This window comes from Apteryx rowi, unplaced genomic scaffold (genome assembly GCF_003343035.1).
Source record: "Apteryx rowi isolate R43461 unplaced genomic scaffold, aptRow1 scaffold_123, whole genome shotgun sequence".
Classification (NCBI taxonomy): Eukaryota; Metazoa; Chordata; class Aves; order Apterygiformes; family Apterygidae; genus Apteryx; species Apteryx rowi.
This window is the reverse complement of record NW_020447453.1, coordinates 1,294,071-1,313,334: the sequence shown is the minus strand read 5'-3', so window position 1 is coordinate 1,313,334 and position 19,264 is coordinate 1,294,071. Positions and strand designations below refer to the sequence as shown.

At 39.4% G+C, this 19,264-nt stretch overlaps 1 protein-coding gene across 2 annotated transcripts in view; it reads right to left on the bottom strand.

The window, feature by feature from the left end:
- The window catches only part of RASA3 (RAS p21 protein activator 3), a 182,274-nt gene that overhangs the window by 21,188 nt on the left and 141,822 nt on the right, over positions 1-19,264 (bottom strand). For both annotated transcript variants that reach the window (XM_026055448.1, XM_026055454.1), the window contains exons 6-11: positions 14,001-14,081; positions 11,038-11,110; positions 6,483-6,562; positions 2,106-2,210; positions 1,395-1,551; positions 440-588 (exon numbers count right to left, since the gene is read on the bottom strand). In XM_026055448.1, the coding sequence (XP_025911233.1) occupies positions 440-588; positions 1,395-1,551; positions 2,106-2,210; positions 6,483-6,562; positions 11,038-11,110; positions 14,001-14,081 (645 nt within the window). The remainder of the gene's footprint in view (positions 1-439; positions 589-1,394; positions 1,552-2,105; positions 2,211-6,482; positions 6,563-11,037; positions 11,111-14,000; positions 14,082-19,264) is intronic.

The window sequence follows — 19,264 nt, the reverse complement described above, 5'->3', positions numbered from 1 at the left end:
TAAAAATTCATCCCTAGGAAGAAACTTGCCTTTTGTTTTTGAACAAATTCAGCAAGCACTTAGCATTAGATGGTTTATTAGCACACTATGAACCTGAAATGTTTCCATGTGAATAGCTGAAAGTAATGTAGGGTTTTACAATTACCACATGTAACCAAGACTGAGAACACAGTGAGAATCCTTGCTCTCAGACCTAACAACAATCTTGCAAGTAGACCTGGCAAAATATTATGGGAAGTCCTCCTAAAATTTAAACTCACAGATCTTCAGAGCACTAAATGAGTTTATAAAGTACTCTGACACTCAGCTGGGAGCAACAGGAACAACTCCAACAGTTTCTTTTGAAATTACATAAAATCCTAGAAACTGAGTGCAAGATTCTAAAACTAGCCAACACTGAGTAGGTATGTTTAATAGCAATTGGTTTGTTGGTACTTACTGAGTTCTCTTCACTTCAGCATTCGCAATAGCACTTATGAAAGGCACAATTCTGCCATAGTGTAAGAAAAGCCTGACAAGAGGTATGGCTGCTTCCTGTTTTTCTCTGCAGACTTCACCCAAAATGTGTGCAGCTGATGCTGAAACAGGCTGAACAGTGGAGATAAATAAAAACTTTGAGAGGTCTTTCTAGAATAAGCATCATTTCCTTTCCTTCCCATCAGCTCCTTAATGCAGAAGGCCACATAACAGTTGCAGTGGCCAATTATGCAAACATGCCTGCACATAACATGGCTGCGCCTTACCTTCTATTATTCTGTTGGTCATAAGTTTTGATCACAAGAGGGCAGCAATTTAAAAACTATTACAATACAGTCTCTTTTCCCCATTTTTAATAGCTGTCTTTTCACTATCACTCTTGCCTGGGAAGCAACTGAAGAGAAAGAACTCTAAACTTTCCCATTTTCAAGCCACAGTCATAACAGAACCCAGTTCTTGCACTGAAAAGGAATAGCGTTACAACTGCTAAAAGTATACATACCGGTAGACATAGCCCAACCATCTGACATTTCAGGATCAGTTTTTTTGTTTGTTTTAATTGTGCAAGTAAACCTGTTTCTTTCCAGTGAAAGAAAACCAATTAATCAAACTGAAGTTTACTTTGCATTTTCAAATATAAAATTAGAAAGCCATGGAGAATATGTGGCTGTCATAACCACTGCTGTTCCTGGGTGTGCCTTCACCCACTATACTGCATGCAGATAAAGATCTTTTCTGCAAGGACTGAAAACAAACATGAGGGATATGCACAGCTTAACAAGACCCTCAAATGGTAAAAGGAAGAAGGTGAAGTCTATGGTGAAGAACTATGGTGCCAGCTAGATAGTGACAAACATTTAAGGAGACCCTTGTGAGGATGATCAGCAGGCAAACAACAAGCAGTGCAAGCAAATTACCTCAACATCTGCAGATTTTAGCAGGAGGTCTCTAAGTGGACTGTAATAGTCTGAGGAAAAAACATGGTCCTCAGTGTAAACCACATTTAACCTTAAGGAACCAAGGTCATCAGGTTTCAGTGACTTGTTACCATTATCTCTGGGCTGCAGGAAATACCTGACAAGCAAAAATAAGACAGAAAGTTTATGTTGAAATACAGCATTATCTCAAGCTATACATGAACATATATAAAATGTACAGACATACACAATGTTTATATACTTATTAAATTCTTGAGAATTCTGAATCAGATTTTTGAATGAAGTTTACCGGTCTATTTTGCACCAACTGTGACTTGGGGAGTTCCGATCACAAAGATTTATGCAGCTATGATAAGAAATTCCATATAATAAAAAAACTATAGCATTGCTGCTGAATTACAGTAGAAAATAGCAAAAAGTCAATGCATTAGAACTCCCTACAGTAAATAATATCATAAAGTCAATGCATTACAACTCCCACATGCAATATACAGAGGCAAACTGAAATCTCCAATCATATTATTAAAACTTCTTGTTCTTATATTTACTAAGATTATTTTGGCTTGCTTAAAAAAACCCATAGATATAAATTAAATCCATTTAAACTTTATCATATAGCAGTAGTTATTCTTACAACTTTATAGCAGACATGTACTTTCACCTAAACTCCAAAAGAAAAATGTCAAATACCATGCTTCATATGAACTAGACTGTCGGAGAAATTTCAAAGGAAGTCTTAGTTCTCCTAGAAACTCATCTCCAAACTTCAGGTTACTGGCATTCCAAAGATCAACTCTGTAATAAAACAAATAATTAACATGGACTCATAATAAAAGAAAAACAACTTTGTTTTCAGTTTTGTGGTTGTGTTCCGTTCCATGTAGTGCATCCCCCCCAAAACAGCAAGTCGGAAAGTTCCAAAACTGTACTAGATTGGTTTCCAAGCCATCAGGGACAACCTTGGATTTCTGGAGCCTTGCAATTCACCTCCATTAAACATCAGAGAAAAATCTCATAGACTACCTTTTCCTCATCTGTATAGTCCATTTTCCACAATCCATATTGATAAAGATTCAGAGGGCTCTTTGGAAACCCTGATACTGGGGAAAAAATGCAAAGGTATCTTAAGGGCTCCATATTTTCAGTCTGGGTCTACTTTAGGATTATTAGAAGTTAAGTGGGAGCCCTTACAGAGTTAGGGTGAATGTCTACACAGTTTCTCCCGGTGTTTTTGGTTCTGGGAAGATTTACTGTGTCACGCTAATAAACTTTACTGCACCTAAAGCAGTTCTGCGCAGATACTCAGAAACCTTAAAACAGTTCTACCATTCTGTATAATAGTTTAACTGTCTACTGACTGCAGCCTACATAACATCCAGCACTCAGTCCCTCACGTTTGGGAAGCTCCAGTATGCATCTCTAGATGATACTTCCTCTCCTTTCTTGTGTTCTTTAATGTTAGGATATAAAACAAACTGCTGAGATTCAAAGTAGTACTGGTTGGTACTTGCAGAAAAATGATAATGTTCAGAGTTAATGTTTCAAACTCTAGGAGAGATGTTTCTGTACACATTTTAGGGTTTCCCCTGAGAGGCACTTTTATTTTAGAACAAGCTCAGCTGAGAATTTCACAACTAATCAAGTTACAGTCTGAATGCACCTTAAACTTTGGGGAACATGCATACATACAAGGAAAAAATACAGGTTTTCAAATAAGGAGGATTTTTGAGAAACAGTAAGTTTAATTTAAATAAAGTGCAAAGTCATCCAATTATGGACACATTTACACCACCTTCCTAGTCTCAAGCAATTCACAGTAGGCTTGTCAAGGAACGAGGGCCAATAGTCCTTCTAAAGGTTAGTTCTACCTTATATGAATGCAGAGGATATCACTTAAATCCTCTGAGCCTTATCTCTCAACAGCGTCTCATGCATCAAGTTTCATATGCTAGACATACCATCAGCTCACGTTGCATGCCTGCTGCTAAGTTCTTCAAACTCTGATATTTTGACAGTATTTTTGTAGGGCAAGAATTCCAAAAAAGGAAAAATTTTCTATGCAAATTCTACCTCCTCTCCCCTTTCTCCATATTTGGTCAGCTACCATCCTGCTAACTCTAATTCAGATGACTCAAAGCAGTTTCAGGAGAGGACGAATCTTGAGAAGCTTATTTATATGTGGTCAAACTTACAGTTTACCAAGTATTTATAGGCTACTTGTTTCTAGCTTATTCAAATTCTGTCAAGCCACTAACTAGCAACAACAGATTCAAACATACACAGCCTTACATGCTTCCAAAGAGAATGCTCCCACCCCAAATTAAGTTATAGATAAAAATCAGTACAAACAATCTGTAGGAGGGTAGCTAACAACTCAAGATGATCTCACGCTACACAGTAAATAAGCCAGGTATGCAAAGTGTTGAAACTATTGTTTTGTGCACYTGGAGTATGAAGGATAAGGCAGCATAAAAAATTTGTAATAATATGCCTCAGACTCTAAAAGATTAATGTCCCTGAGCTTTTTAAAAAGCAAAATTATGTCAAGCGCAGCTTTAAAAATGGTCAGGCTGATATCAAGTATAACAAGAGTCTTCACTGCTAAGCTAATGTTCCTTTAGCCACAGAAAGAAGAAAGAACAGCAGAGAGGGGGAGGAGAGAGCATGGATTTCCCCAGAACATCTGGTCCCAAAGCACTGATATGCCCTGCCTGCAACTTCCTCCACCCACTCAAAGAGAGAAGCCTTTCATTGCTTTAGAGAAAAAACATGAGAGACTAAGACTCCTCCATACCCTGTGGAATGGTATCCTTCTCAGGAGTGAAAAAAAACCCCAAAAAACAAAAACAAAACACAAATTGCATGACCCATCCAGAGGGCATGGGGGCAATCTAACCCCGACTGAACAGACTCAAGGAAGTGAGTGGGGGTGGAAGGGGAACCCAGGATGGAAACAAAAACACTCTGTCCTATATGGGATGAAATCTCTGAACAAAGAGTTTGCCCAACTAAAACTAACCCTTTATCTGCTTTCCATTATTAAGTTCTTAATCTTTTTCCCAATTGTTCTGTAAGTCCCTTCACAAACTATTACTCTTTACCATACTCTTATGTGTCAGTCTTAAGGAAGGAAAGAGACTTTTTTCAATCTCAGTTACCTGCACATTATCTTTACAGCCAGTCATTTGTCCAGAAATCACTTATTAAGTAAACCAAAACCACTGTATAATTCTATTCAGTCCCAGCAGTCCAAAATAAGAATAGACTGAAATATTAAACAATGTGTAAACCCCGTCCATGAATGTCAAGGGTCCCCTTCCAGGAGTCAAACAGCCAACAGAGAATCCTAGCTTTCATTTAAAGTCAGGGTATGCCTGGACATCATACTTACAAAGACAGGTCTGAAAACATACCCTGAATTCTACCAAAGCTATAGCTTTGTCAATGGGCTACCCGGAACAGCAATTTAAAAGTGTGAAATATTTGAGCGCAGGCATCAGTTCCGGGACTGCTGATCCAGCGAACATCTAACATTACCCTTGCAATAGGAGATTCTTTAAAAATAGTGGCGTTCCAGTCTAGAACACTGGATTGGGACTCTCAAGATGTTGTTCAATTGCCTGCTCCAACTCATATATCCTATGGAATATGGGACATGTTATTTAATACCTGCCTACACTATGCAAAGCTATGCAGAAATACTAGTCTGGTGCTAGTACTAGGTCATCTGGTCTGGTCCTCATACTAATACAGCCAAATCAGCATGGCACTGAGCCTGGGATTTCTAGCTCTCCTACGATATTAGTTGCGGGTTGCCCTTAAACCAGCTACCTTTGCTGTGCCTGATGCAGATATTCTCAAAGAAACATGTCTCTTGTGTCTCTCAAATAGGAGTAATTTCACTTTCCTGTCTCGCAGAGCCCTGGCAAAGACAAATCTATTAATGGTCAGGCACTGCTGTGATACTACAATAATAGGCTACATGAACCAGTTGCTGAGAGTCAGTCTAAGTAGAGAATAATATGGCAGACTGCATCCATTCATTCACTAACATAAATGCATCTTGCTCGCTGGGATAAGTACTGTCTTCTCTTCCTCTTCTCCTCTCTTTCCCTTACTGCCAATTGTGCTTCTGAAGGGACAAGAGAATGTTTTGAGAAATAAGCCCTCACTGCCTCTCCAGAGGGAACACATGTGCAGAAAGAGGTGGAGCGAGTGGCAACTGTTCTCCTTCAATCTTCCTTCCTCCAAATTCTAGCAGACAGAAGAAGGGAAATATCACACTGCTTGATGTGGACACAGCAGTCTTCAGCTGTGGTGCATCCAGGTCACCAGATGGCCCAGATCTCTAAGTTTCAATACATGTGATGGCATCATGCATGCAATACCTCTAAGTTTTGCACCTTCTGTTGTGTTTCTCTGCTTCTTCTATTCACTTGTCCCTATAGACACTGTTGACAGGCCCCAGCAGATTTTAAAATAATAGTAAGTGCGTGTGTGGGGAGGTTGCTTTGTTTTTGAAATTAGAGCTGCTTCTTTCCCATGCAATGGATTTCACATGCATCATACGCAACCTTGCAAGAAGGAGTTAAATTCTGGCAGGCAAAAAGGAAGAGAAACTGCCTCAGCTGCAGAGAAACTCTGAGCTCAAGAGTTTCCTATCGGGGAAAGAGGACCTCCATCTGAGTTGCTAAAATGAAGGGATAAAAGAAAACAGATTCTTCAAACTGAGAGCATCCCATAACTTCTAGGGTCTCTTGGGGAATCGAGGGAGGGAGGGAAGAGGAGACCAGAAATAAAAGGCTGCACTTAGCAACAACAGCGTATTAGTAATTCACACATGATACTGAGGAAAATAATCAGGCTCTCTCCCACAGTGGAATTGCCATGTACATTCAGACATGATCTACAGGACTGTGGAGGTAAAGAAGCAGACAGACACAGTGACAAAGACTCATCTTGATTTATCAGAAGTAAAACCATGCTTGCCACTTGGAAAACTCAGTCTACTATAAAGTTGCACAACTTTGGGAGAACAGTTAATTTGTACAAAGTGTTTTATATTACCTGATCTCCATTTTGTCAACTTCATCAACATCTTCAATATCAAAATGGGATTTCTTGTTGTAGCTACTGGGCCTTGTAACCTAGTGAAAAGGAGGAATCTTTAACAAATTAATCTGATACAAAAGAATTTCTCTGTTACTTGTACAAAGCTCTGGCAGATTGCAGTCTTTGACTATCAGCAATAACTTTAATTCTGATTCTGAAAACCTTTATGTATGTGAATAAACCTGTTGACAAAACAGATTCCTCACTACTCAGAAGTGGTTACATAATCATATCAAAGAATAACTATATCATACACCATACTTTCTTTAACCAGAAAAGGGAATCTTTAATATTACTATGGTACTTTGAGTTTACATTGAAAAAAGAAAATGTTATGTGAAGGAATACCACTTGCTTTTTCTTTTAGAATCTATCTAGGGGAAAAAGGGCAATTAATAAGTGACTTGAAATACAGTCTTAAAACAGATGCTCTGAGGCACTCTGAAGAGATTAAAAAAACCCCACCCAACCAACCAAACAAAAAAACCCCACCTCTCATCCCTCCCTCCCCCCCAAACAACATTTTACAGTGGATCCAGTTAAAATCAGGAAGTTCTGCCTGTTCTGATATCTTAGATGTCAGTTAATTATGCCCACATAAAAATACCAAGCAGATCAATATTCCAAGAGATGCCAGACTGTTATGTATAGCAGAATGTAGAACCGGGTCCACAGTTCAGCTTTTTCTCACCAACCACATTTGCAACACTGATAAACAGCAAAGCACAGGCAGAAAGACATGGAAAGATAGCTGCAAGTGAAGAGCATCAGAGAAGAGAAAGTTTTTATGTAAACATTTCTTAAAATTTGTTTTCTAGCATGATAAAAAGGAAAAAAAAAAGACTTTGATGGCTGTATTTTTGACTAGTGTGTCAGAAACTTGAGAAAAAGGCTACCCCACCCAGTTGTAACCACAGCAGAAACTGATCAAATGCAAGCACGTATGATGTGTGGGTTCAGCTCTTCGTTGCACATACAAGTGCAACTTTATTGTAGGTTTAAAATACTCTTGTGGCTTAATACTTCCCACTCACAAAAAGTGGCTTTTRTCGTAAACTTAGCTTCTTAGTTTTACATTGTACCCCAGATGGTACAAACAATGGAGGCAAAGGTTTAGCTGCACAGAAAGAGAGGAACCAGAAGAGTATCATCCTCAGCATGTGACACTGAACATAGCCTTTTTTTTTTTTGTGAACAAGCACCATTTTTGAGGTGATACCTAACACCTAAAAGGTACTAGGCAGCACTGGAGACCAAACCCTCTAGTCTATAATTGACTCAAATGCACCCGTAAGTCCAAGAGCATGGTGATTTAAATACATCATACAATTTCAGGAGTTCAGCATAAATTTCCTTAACCTACCTTGCTACTATCTTCATTGTGGCTTCAAGAAATTATCCTGCGTAACTGATAATGACTTATTTTCTACTACTACTGTGAAGCTAATGGTGTAATTTTGAATAAGGAAGCTAACTTACAAATTTTTTTTATTAGCTGTAACACACGAGTAGTCAAAAAAGTTCCAGCACAGGTGTAACTTATGGCACAACCTGTCTAGTAAACACTTTTCTGAGAAGCTTTGCTAGAGTCTGCATGTACAAGGCCTCTGTATCTGTATGCCTACTCAGCATGCAGATTAATTTAAATGCTCAAGAGCTGTATTCCTAAAAAGATAGTCGTATGAAGTCTGTCAGTACTAAGGATGGAATTGGATATTAGGGAATTCCTAGCTCACAGTGCTGAAATTGCTGTAAAATGGTATGTGACAGCTAAGAGGGCACAGCTCAGCTCTGTTGCTCCCTTTATTTAGGCAAAAATGCCAAGCCACTTACCAGCTGCTCAGAACTTCTTCAGCACATGTGAATTTGCAAAGGGGTCCTCAGCACTTACCTTCCTCAGTTCCCATGAAAGGGGAATTTTCCTGTAGCTGCATATAGACCTCTGAGCCCCTTCGCAATGCTGCAGCTGGATGGTGGTGGAAATGGTCCCCAACCCTCAGGTGCAAGTTTCATTTGTTCCACCCTTCTAATCAGCACTTAGATTTCACAAACCCATGAGGAGCTATTTCCCACTATGTGACTTTTTTGTCACCTATCTGACTTTTTTGTTGTAGAAAGGAAAGTATCTATTCAGTGACTTCTACAGAGTTTCCTCCTCCTTGGATCCAAGGCCAGTCACTGGGCTAGCAGACTGCAGGAAAGCTGATGAAGCTGTTTGGAAGTGGCAAATGACACCTCTGTCAACAGCATGAACCTGTGCAGCTCTACAGGAATCAGAACGCTCTGTTAGCCTGCATCAGCTACAAGGCTGCCCATGTCTCATTACTGAATGTATTTCCCAGTCATAGCAGTTCTCCCAAACACTTTGGTCTCTGGAGACATTTAGCTAGATATGTACTAACCACTCTCAAAAAATGACATAAATCTATGATGACTCTGTCTGCACTGGTGGTATGTTTTTGCAGCAGAGTTCCTGCTGATTCAGACATGGCCCCAGCTCTGTTCTTACCACACAGAAAACCTTTTACTCTGAATTAGCAGAACAGCTGGGGCATGGGCTTGAGCTCAGGTTTTGCTTCTGCTGATCCTTACATGCAACCTGGCTTTTAGCAAAAAGTCAAGCTAAGCAAGCCTCCAGCCCCCTTCCATAATTCCAGCTGGCAGGTGCTTCCTTTTTCTCTCATTCTTCCTCCCAATTTGCCATTGGCTGCCAAGTTCAGTGTTTAATTTGTTTGAATTTGTTTGCTCTGTTTCTGCAAGGCACAGAGGGCAGAGGAATCAGGCAGGTGAAACTTTGTGGTTTACAGACTGAATTCCTGGATTACATTCTCATTAAAAAGCTCTCGTGGTCAGATGCCTCCAGAACTGCCTATGTTAGGAATGAGGAAGCCCATTTTAACTTATTTACATATAGCATCACTCATGTGTCACCGCCAAAGGCAGCAGCTCTGGATCAGGTGAGAAGCTGACATCCTGGGCAGCCCTCAGTGAACACACAGGGCACCTCGGTGCAGGTTCACTACTCAGAGCCGTGGGATCTCTCCCTTGCCAGCCATGCCCGCGCAGCACCAGCAGGGTTGCAGGCACCCAGCAGGGTCAGGCAAGGATAGAGGCTCGCCGCTAGCCACAGTTAAGTCTGCAGTGAAGTTATACCCTAGAAAGATTTGCTGGATTACCACAGCAAAGATTACCCTAGAAAGCTATCCTGGTCAACCCTCGGTGCTTCCACTGCTTATAGCAGCAAGAGAGAGCTTCTGCCAATAAAGAGCTTATTGTATCTGTTCCTCAAACCCAAATATATTACACCAATGTGAGCACATTTCTGTTGGTATGACTGGCTTTAGATTTTGGTATAACTGTTCAGCTTCCAGGTAAAGATAGTAGTTTGTAGAGGGTGGAGGGAGTAAGCAATAAGCTCCCTCACTGGCACTGCCCAGAATGATATGTGCACTTCAGATCAGCATGATGCAACAGCAGTTGTATGGCTGCACAGCTCTTCTCTCCCTGGCTCCTTCCTGCTATGGCTGCACATGCTCCTGAATTTACTCTAGAAACCACATCCCTAAGTGCCATTCCTACACCAGTAACAATTTCTAGCGCAGACGTGACCTGAATGATGCAATATATAAAGGCAGAAAGGGCTTTTCAATGGTATGCCAACTGCATTGTACTACTCTGGCTTTTCATCAACTAGTTATGCCAGATATGTTTTTGAGATATCTATTTAATTAGCTCCATAAAGTATAGACCAGGACTAAAATATCCAAGATAAAAAGCAAAGAGAAAGATGCAGATACTTTATAAGACAGAATGAAAAGTTTCAAGAGGTATCCAAGCTATAAAGCTATAAACATACATACACACACACATATACGCACAGAACACACCACATTTACTGCTACTTTTGCCAGAAAAAAAAAGAAAAGGAGCAATTATGAGTTACGCTTTGTCTTAACAGGACTTGTTCTATGTTAAATAAAGTTGCAGAGGTTTCACCCACTCAGAGAAAAGACATTGGTATTGCAGCAGAATGGTAGACAGCTAAAACATCCAGTTTTGAATATGCTTTCTTTCTGCTGTTTTCAATGTTTTAATGTTCCTATGAGACAACCTTCCTCCCACTGACTGGGGAAGRCAGAGTATACAAACACAGGCTAGAAAGAACCACACAAGCTTAATAAATAAATAAATAAATAATAATAAAAAGTAATAATAATAGGAAATCCTGCTCTTATCAGTCCTTTCTCAAAACTGCCTGGGCTGAGTCATAGAAGAATGAAAAGCCTGCTGCTCAGAAGTGGCTAGAAGCTTCTCCTTTGAGCACCTGGGCTAAAGCAATATATTGCTGCCTCAGCAGACAGCTAGTCTGAATCTGGATACTTCTGTGCTCTGCACTATGCTTTGAAACAGCCTTCAAAGAAGACAGCTGGCACAACATGGGGCAGGCTGCTGTGCCAACTAACTACAGTGTAGTATTTCAGCTTATCACCCGTTCCTTTGAAATACCAACCTCAAAATAAAACACTTCATCAAAATGTGGATTGTTGGTCTTCTTTTTAACTTTAGTCTTTTTGGCTTCCGATCTGAATTAAGGAAAGAAAAAAAAAGTATAAGAAACAACATTAGCAGAAGAGTGATCCTAGAACAGAGCCACTGAGGAACAATGAAATAGTCACGCATTTGATTTATTTGATAAAACTGGAGTGCCATGTGGCTCTAGCACAGCAAGGCCCATGCACTCACACACATATAAGAGAGGGATTCACTGCATGCCTCTTTCTCTAAAGTGTAAGTAATTGCAGTTTGTTATCTACTCTTAAAAACTGGCATCCTTGAACTCCAATTCTGTCACTTGCTCCATCTGGCAGTCTCACACCTGTACAAAGCAMCTTGCAGGAATGGGGCTTTGAGCAGCAGTATTTGGGGAACATTTTCAATTGCGATGTGACTCAAGAAGTTTTCATACCCTAAAAGCACAGGAGATAGATGAGGACTGACACGCATATTTCAGTATATTACTTTTTGTACTCTTGGCATGAAGAATTAATGAATGCTTTTCAATGGTGTTAAATAATCAAAAATAATGAATAACTTGGTAAGAATGAAGAGGTTATTCAAAGAAACAGTTTAGTACATGAGCACTTCAAACCTTTTTTTTTTAAACTCTACTTTTTATAAGATTAAAAAGTCATATTTTTATTGCTATATCATATACCTCTCTTCCTTCTCACCCTTTTCCCTGCAGCCCCATGAGTTCCTAGTAAACGTTATACTGTTGAATTACTGTGAGAGGTCCTGAGCAGAAGTCTCCAATTTCTACTGCTATGTAGGAATGAACGGTGTGTGGCAGACCTCCCTCAAACCTCTCACAGGGCAATAGGCCTGACAAAGTTCAGCRCTGCCCATTCATTCCTCTATAGACAGTATCTTCCTCTTGTGTCTGCATTTTAGAATACAGACTAATACTAACTGCTTGGTATTGAGCTAAAGCCAGCCAATGTATTTTACATAGGCCAGCCAAACAGCTGTTTGATGATTTCCAAACGTTATGAACCTAACACTTGATTTGCCATAGTTACTTACAGTTGAAAAGCTCTATAACTTCTTGTGTCACCAAATTTCCCCTACAGCTCAGCAGTAATAAGAGGGTATAGATAAAACAGACACAGATGGAGAGATGCAACAATCGCATGGAAACCTGACCTGCTAATCATTTCATCCCAGAATTTATCCCTCATTCCTCATGCAGCAAAGCCACTTATATTGCTTATAACTGGTTATATTGACCAGACAACTCTATGTATTCTCTTACAGTGGCTAAGCAAAGCTGGGTTTAATTYCCAGTGCTGCTAAAGGCTTCCCATGTGACTTGAATGAGCCAGTCCACCAGCATACACTGTTTTCCCGTCTATAATACAGGCACAGAATGAGTTCTGGTTCAGAAGTCTCTAGGCTCTATAAGTACAAATTACACAATAAACAACAGCACATCTGTTGACATTTTTATGCTTGGCATTGCACAAAATGCAATAGCATGAAGCAGCTTTCCTACTCCAGAAGGAGAGGCATTTAGAAATCCAGAGAGGAGAATGATTTAGAGATTAAAAATATCTCACTATTCCTAGGAGCTGAGAGATAAGAGAGCCTAATCACCTCTAGGACATAGGGCTGACTGCCTATCCCATCTCATCAGCAACACTTGCCAATCAACCTCTTTACTGATAAGCCCATCAGGGAGGGAATTGGGAAGTAGGATGTAGAACAGGAGATGATTAAGGCAAGCACAACTACTGGGCAATAACAAAGCAGTGGTTGGGAATAAGTTGCATGCCGCTCACTGAAGACGGGAGGAAAGCCTTCTCCCCCCCACCAAAACAACAGATAGGAAGAGGATGGAGCTATGCTCTGTGTTTTGAAGGGAGACGAACCGTTCTGCGTTATCAGAAGTTGTATGTTATCAGGACTTGGGGCAAGCAGACAAGGAGAGGTAGATTTGGACATTTAAGGATACATTAGTTAGTCAAAAAATCTCCTGACAGTGCCAGCAATATCTATCTATACCATCTGAAGTTATATGATTAAAACATCAAAGCATACAACTCAAATATGCAGCTCATTATGGGGGATAAGACATAACACACCTAGAAAAGATGAAGACTACAGACCAGTCTCAAAGACTCCTCTGTAGGCAGGTCAAGTGTTTGTCAGGAATGAGTCTTATTTATAGTATTTTTAAAGTATTGTAAAACGCTGATTCATCTATGCTACAAATGTGATTTTTTGCAGTCATAGCAGAGCCATTTTATTTCTAATGGGGCACAGACATACAGAATGACTCTCCAGATCAGCAAAACCAAAACAGTGATGTCCAACAGCATGTGAAATTTTGTAACAGAATGAGAAAATTTAATCCCAAATTTAAACTGAAGAGTACTGTGCAGAATGTATCATATCATCTAATTATTTAAACCTCTTTCCAGAGTTTTATCCCRGTATTATGTCTGCATAGTTCAAATTACAGGACTGAGTCACCTACAGMATTCTACATATACACTACATTAATTTGCCACACCTTGAAAGTGAAAAGTTCCCAAAATATTCACATACAAATGCGCATATTCTGCAAGATGTTGCTGTATTCAGCCTCCCCACCCACCCAAAATTGGGCAATAAATWTGGTTAAAAACTGGCCTCCAATTGCTATGTGAGAAGTTGCATAAATTAAACCTCATCAGAAATTAAATACTCCAGGATATTCAAATTACTTAAAAATTATTCAGACCTTTACATAAATCAAAGCTGAAACAAGCCTCAAATTACTTGCTCTAGTATAATTCACTAGTTCATACATGCACACAAACACTTAGGTATTTTAGCAGCGTCTAAACCCTCCGTCCATCTGAGAACGCGGGTCTCTAGTGATGAAGGAAACAAATCATTGTTATAAAATGTTCTTGTGTTTGCAGTACTTGCCTGGAGGGTCCTGCTAAGGTAACCGTGGCATAGGGATCGCATTGCCCATTCACAATGGGCAGGCCTTGGCATTCTAAAACTCTAGAAAAGAAGAAAATGCAGACAAACAAATCAATAAAATAAGAAGAGCTTGCAGAGCAAACAGAAGCAATGCATTTTTCTCCTGTCTCATTTTCACAATACCTTTTACTAAAGAATTGAAATGTCATTAAGCACAATCCTTTTAAAATTGAATGCATTTGTTGGTCTTAAATAGTATCTTTAATAGAGTCAAAAGTATGATTAAATTACACAGAAATCTTAACTTGAAGGATTCTTAGTATGCAAGAACAACAATCTAAGGCTCATGAAATAAAAGTCAGCTATCAAGATGGGAGCTGTCAACACTTCAGAATTATCCAACAACTTATTCACCAAAAATAATAATAATCAGAATTTACTTCTGTAACAAAAGATGGGAAAAGAACACTGAGAGATTCCAGCAGTAGACAAATGATTTCTCAGAATCACATTCATGATGCTCTCAGTTCTTCTGACAAAATTTTGCACTGGCTTATTGTCAAGACATGTTAGCTACAGACCAAGAGACTTATGACACATCCATCTTCCTCTCTAAAATTTTTACATAGCAAAACTGAAAAAGGAAACACATTCAGCAGCTTGGCACTGAAGAAGTCAGAGAAGAGACACTGGAGGGACAAAATGGAACAGATCAGTTCCTGTTCTGACATGTGGCAAGCCAAGATGAGAAATCTGCACTTTCACACTCTCATTCCCACATCTCTGTCAAAAACACAGAACAGTGTAAAGACGCTCCAAGTTTCACAAGCTAAAACCTTACCTAGGAAGGTAGCACCAATTGGAAATACTGGCAGGCAAGCCAGCTGCCAGGACTCTCCCTCCTGAAACAACTTCTACGTTAAGCAGGTAAGTCTGCTGGTTTTGTAGAGGATGCCAAACACATCTTCCAGCAAGTGAAGTGTTGAGAAACAGGTGTACTGCATCAGCTCATATGTGGTGTCTTCCAGAGATGAAGTAAAAAATGCTCCCTAGTGTAATAATGCTCCCTAGTCTTTCAGAAATATGTCAAATTACACCTTACCTGGGCAAATACTTGATCCTGTGCTTACTGCAGTGCTATGACTTTAATTTACTTGGTGCCTTTGTTTTGAGTAGGAGCATCTACTTATGTCACAGAGCAGCATGCTCTAAAGCAGGAGAGGGGAAAAGCAGATGAAGATATTTTTAAGAATGGGAGAATGGAACAACTGAAAATGATTTTTCTCACGAACACAGCAGAATCACAGAATCTTTACCAAGCTGCAGAATAGAGGCTGCTTTTCAGTCCAGCTCAAGTCTTGCCACAGTCCCTAGACTACATACACTGAGCTGTAATTACAACTGGAAATTTTTAATGAAGACAAACTCTGAAGCTCCTTGGGCAGGTAAGCAGTACCTATACTCCCAGTGTGACATACCTTATGCACTTCTGGGTGCTATAAATTCAGCAAGAAAAACAATATCCATTTCCTTTCTTTCAATAACAGCAACTTTGATATAAAAATCAACAGAAAAAAAAAATCAGTAACAAATAGCACTCTACAAATTTATCCACAAAGCAAAGTTTTTGGAACACATGATGTGGACTTCAAACACCATTTTACTACAGACCTATTGCTTACTCTACATTAAGGATGACAAATTTTATATTCTACCAATACCAGGTAGAGTACAATAAATAATTTATTCTATCTGGGCAAAATCCTTCTATACCAAGGTCTACTACAATCCAGAGCTGTACTTCCTTTGACTAAAACAGAAAACACTGTTTATTGGAGGGGTGGAGGTAAACAATACCAGCTAACTACAGCAAATTTTTTTGTATCAGAGAAGTTCTGCTCTCAGCCAATCTAGATAGGTTCAAACTGGCCTAAAAAGTATATCAAGACCAAAGATCAGACTAAAGTGGCACAAGCAAGAAGCTGAAGTGATGCTCAGGACTACGACCTCACAGAATAAAGGCTAGATAACTGGCTTAATACAAGCAGCCCCCAATAATGCAATCACTCACAAGCTCCCTATTTTCACAGCCTCCACTTGCACAGAAAAACACTCAGTTGTTAACCTTGATGAATCTTCTTTTCATTACTGATTCATTAATATTGGCACAAAAGAGAATTATGTTCATTATTTTGAATACTCAAGTGAAATCATAGATCAAAACCAGAGAAAGTCATGAAAAAAATTTGGATTGGATAGGCACTCTGACACTTTTATTTCTGGACATCTTTTGTTCTACTACAAATTTTACTTTCCACACAGAATTGGAAGCCCTTCATATACCCAGGTTAGTAGGTATCTGATACTGCACAGTGCTGCCATGCCAACACCTAAGTTCAAGCCATAGATGCTATTGTGGTACCAGTTGGAAATGAAAGATTCACATCCCAGTAACCCTCAAAGTCAAATACACACCACACACAGGATTTGGTTGTCTAAATGCAGAGACAGTTTAGGTCTCCTCCACAGACTCCTGCTGCTGCTTCCAGAAAGGCAGCAGTCGCTCATGGGTCCTGTACATTTGACAGCTCTGTCCCTCTCAGAGGCATCACAGATACATTAGATGCATGCTTTCAGGCAACCAAGTCCTACCCCAAATCCACCCAGTCTGTCTTACAGAGAAGGTGAAAAACAGGTTTTTTTTGCATGTGTATTAATACAAGTACTCAACGCTGCAAGGCAAGTGCTACTTTTTAAATTCACACAGTGTAGATGTGAATAAAATGACACATTAGACCTCTGGCAGAGTATCTAGGAGAAGAGCAGGAGGAAAAATCCAGAAGTAGAAATAGAAAATCTTTGTGAAGAGACAGGTTCAGCTTGCTTCTCTTGTAGGGACAGAGGAGGCCACTTTTCTTCTAGTGGTCTTTACATCGACTGCTGGTAACACTCTTCTAGAGTAGCGAATATGACTTGAACATATTTCCATTTGAAAAAAGAACAATTGTACTCCATGTGTCAGTATCAAAAAAATACACTGCTTCCTTAAAGCAGCCTTTAAGTTCCTTAAAATAAAATATTAGCTCAATGGCTTTATAGCAGTCAGCCAATTTTTCTACTCTTCATGAATGGCTTCCAAGCCAGCTCTCATTCACACAGGAAGAACTATGTGAAATCTAAACACACTGAAAGCATGTTCATAAAGAGTATTATTCCTATTTTAATAAAAGCAGTCCTTTCAAGAATATGCAGATGATAGAAAGTAATCCAAGACAGATGTTAAATTTAGATCCATGATCTAAATTTAAGGACATGCAGAGGATAAAAATCAGTACACAATACAACCTCAGATGAATTTGAAAAATGGAAAGTGCAAAGTTATCCACCAGAAAAATGTGCATACCCTAACTGTACATGCATACAATGATATGATCCATTGTAACACTGCCACACAGGAAAGCCCTTTACGTTTTTGTGGCTAGTCCTCCGATATCACTTCAACCATCAACGACGGTTAAAAAGACAAACAGTATCAGGAGACGGTCAGAGAGGTCATAGCAGCATAAATTGTAGGGTACTTGCATCTTAAATTGTGTGTGCTGTTCTCCAGCAGCTCCCAAAAACAGATCTAGAAAAGATACAGAGAACTACTATAGGATGACTAGAAATATGGAGAGACACAAGAGATTAGAACTCTCCAATTCAGAAGACAAAAAATTAAAGTTATCCATTCACAAACAGCTTACAAAATCATGAATGACGTGGAGAACATTTCTTCATAAAACTAGAATTAGGCGGCACCTAATGAAATCAGCAGACAGAAGGTTTAAGATAAACAAAAGGAAGCACTATTTCCACATAATGTATAATGAAATTGTGAAACTTACTGCCACAGGATGTCATGGATACCAAAAGCAGACACGGATTCAAATTGGGATTACGCCAATTAATGGAGTGTAGGCTCACAGGTAGCTATGAAAGCATAATGGTCCAGAAGCCACCTCCTGCTCCATAGAGTTCAAATTGCTGACTGAGAAGAGTGTAACACTGGGACAATCAAGCCATATTTGAGGCGGCATTCACTGGTAAATATCAGGAACAGTTTGGGGCTAGACCAGAAGTGCATTTAAAACAGTAGGGTAGTTTTTATGTTCTCTGAAAAGAAGGAAAAGAAAAAAGAAAAGCAGAGAGCACAGATGTGCTTATATACTCAGGATAGCTTAGAGTGTAAGATGTTTCTTTGTGTGTCGTGGGAATGAGAAAAGCAAGAACAACCTTGAAAGAAACAAATACAGAAAAACAGGAAACAGTCACTGACATAAACTGCACCCAAAGCCTTCCAGGTAATTTAAAAATAGTTAATGTATAATGATGCTGGAGAAAGACAAGAAACTGAAGACTTATAGATTTGAAGGAGTGAAGGCTATGTCTGGAGAGAGGCTCATTCTGGTTCTTGCATCCTATTAAGCAGTGGGTAGAGATATAATAAAATTCAACAAGACAGTCTGATTGACTCATGTTACTATACTCTCATCAGCTGTAGAAAACTAATCCTAGAACTGCTTTCATTATAGCCATTTTCTTTAGTCATGGGAAAGTTGTTAGGTAAATTAACACTCCTCCCCTCCCCTCCCAACCTGGTACCAAAATACCTGCTTTAATTTGCAAGCAGGAAAAGAGATAGGACAAAATCATAGCTACTCAGACACATGATATAATGGAGTTTATTCCCCAATTCTGCCACACAGGTATCACATTATTAAGACTGACAGTTAATATCTGGATTAGATGGAAAACATACAAAAAAAAGATATAATACTTTTTCTACAAAAGGGGGAGGGTTGGGGTGAGAAGCAGTCAAAAATGAATGCCTTTGCTCTATTCATCTGCAGAATTAATTTAACGTATGTGTACTAGGTTAATGAAAAAAAGCCTAGACAATCAAGATTATTCAAGAATTACAAGCTGACTCATCAGACCCCAGAGGGAAAATGTCTGGCGGCTGCTAGAAGCTTTTCTGTCCAACTGGTAGTTTCTGATAATTAGCTGTCTAGAGCCCAGCTGGGACAGGGTTAGCTATCCCTCACAGCTAGAGAGCTTGGGCTGGGCTAAGGTTATTGGTGGGTCATATGGGAAAACTCTCAATGCAGCTGCCTCACTATATTTTGCTTGTGGTTTATAAAATTAACAGGTTTCAAGGAACAAGAGATTTCAGTTTTCAATGTGGTTATTGACCAAACCTTCTCAAGAGTAAATATGCTATG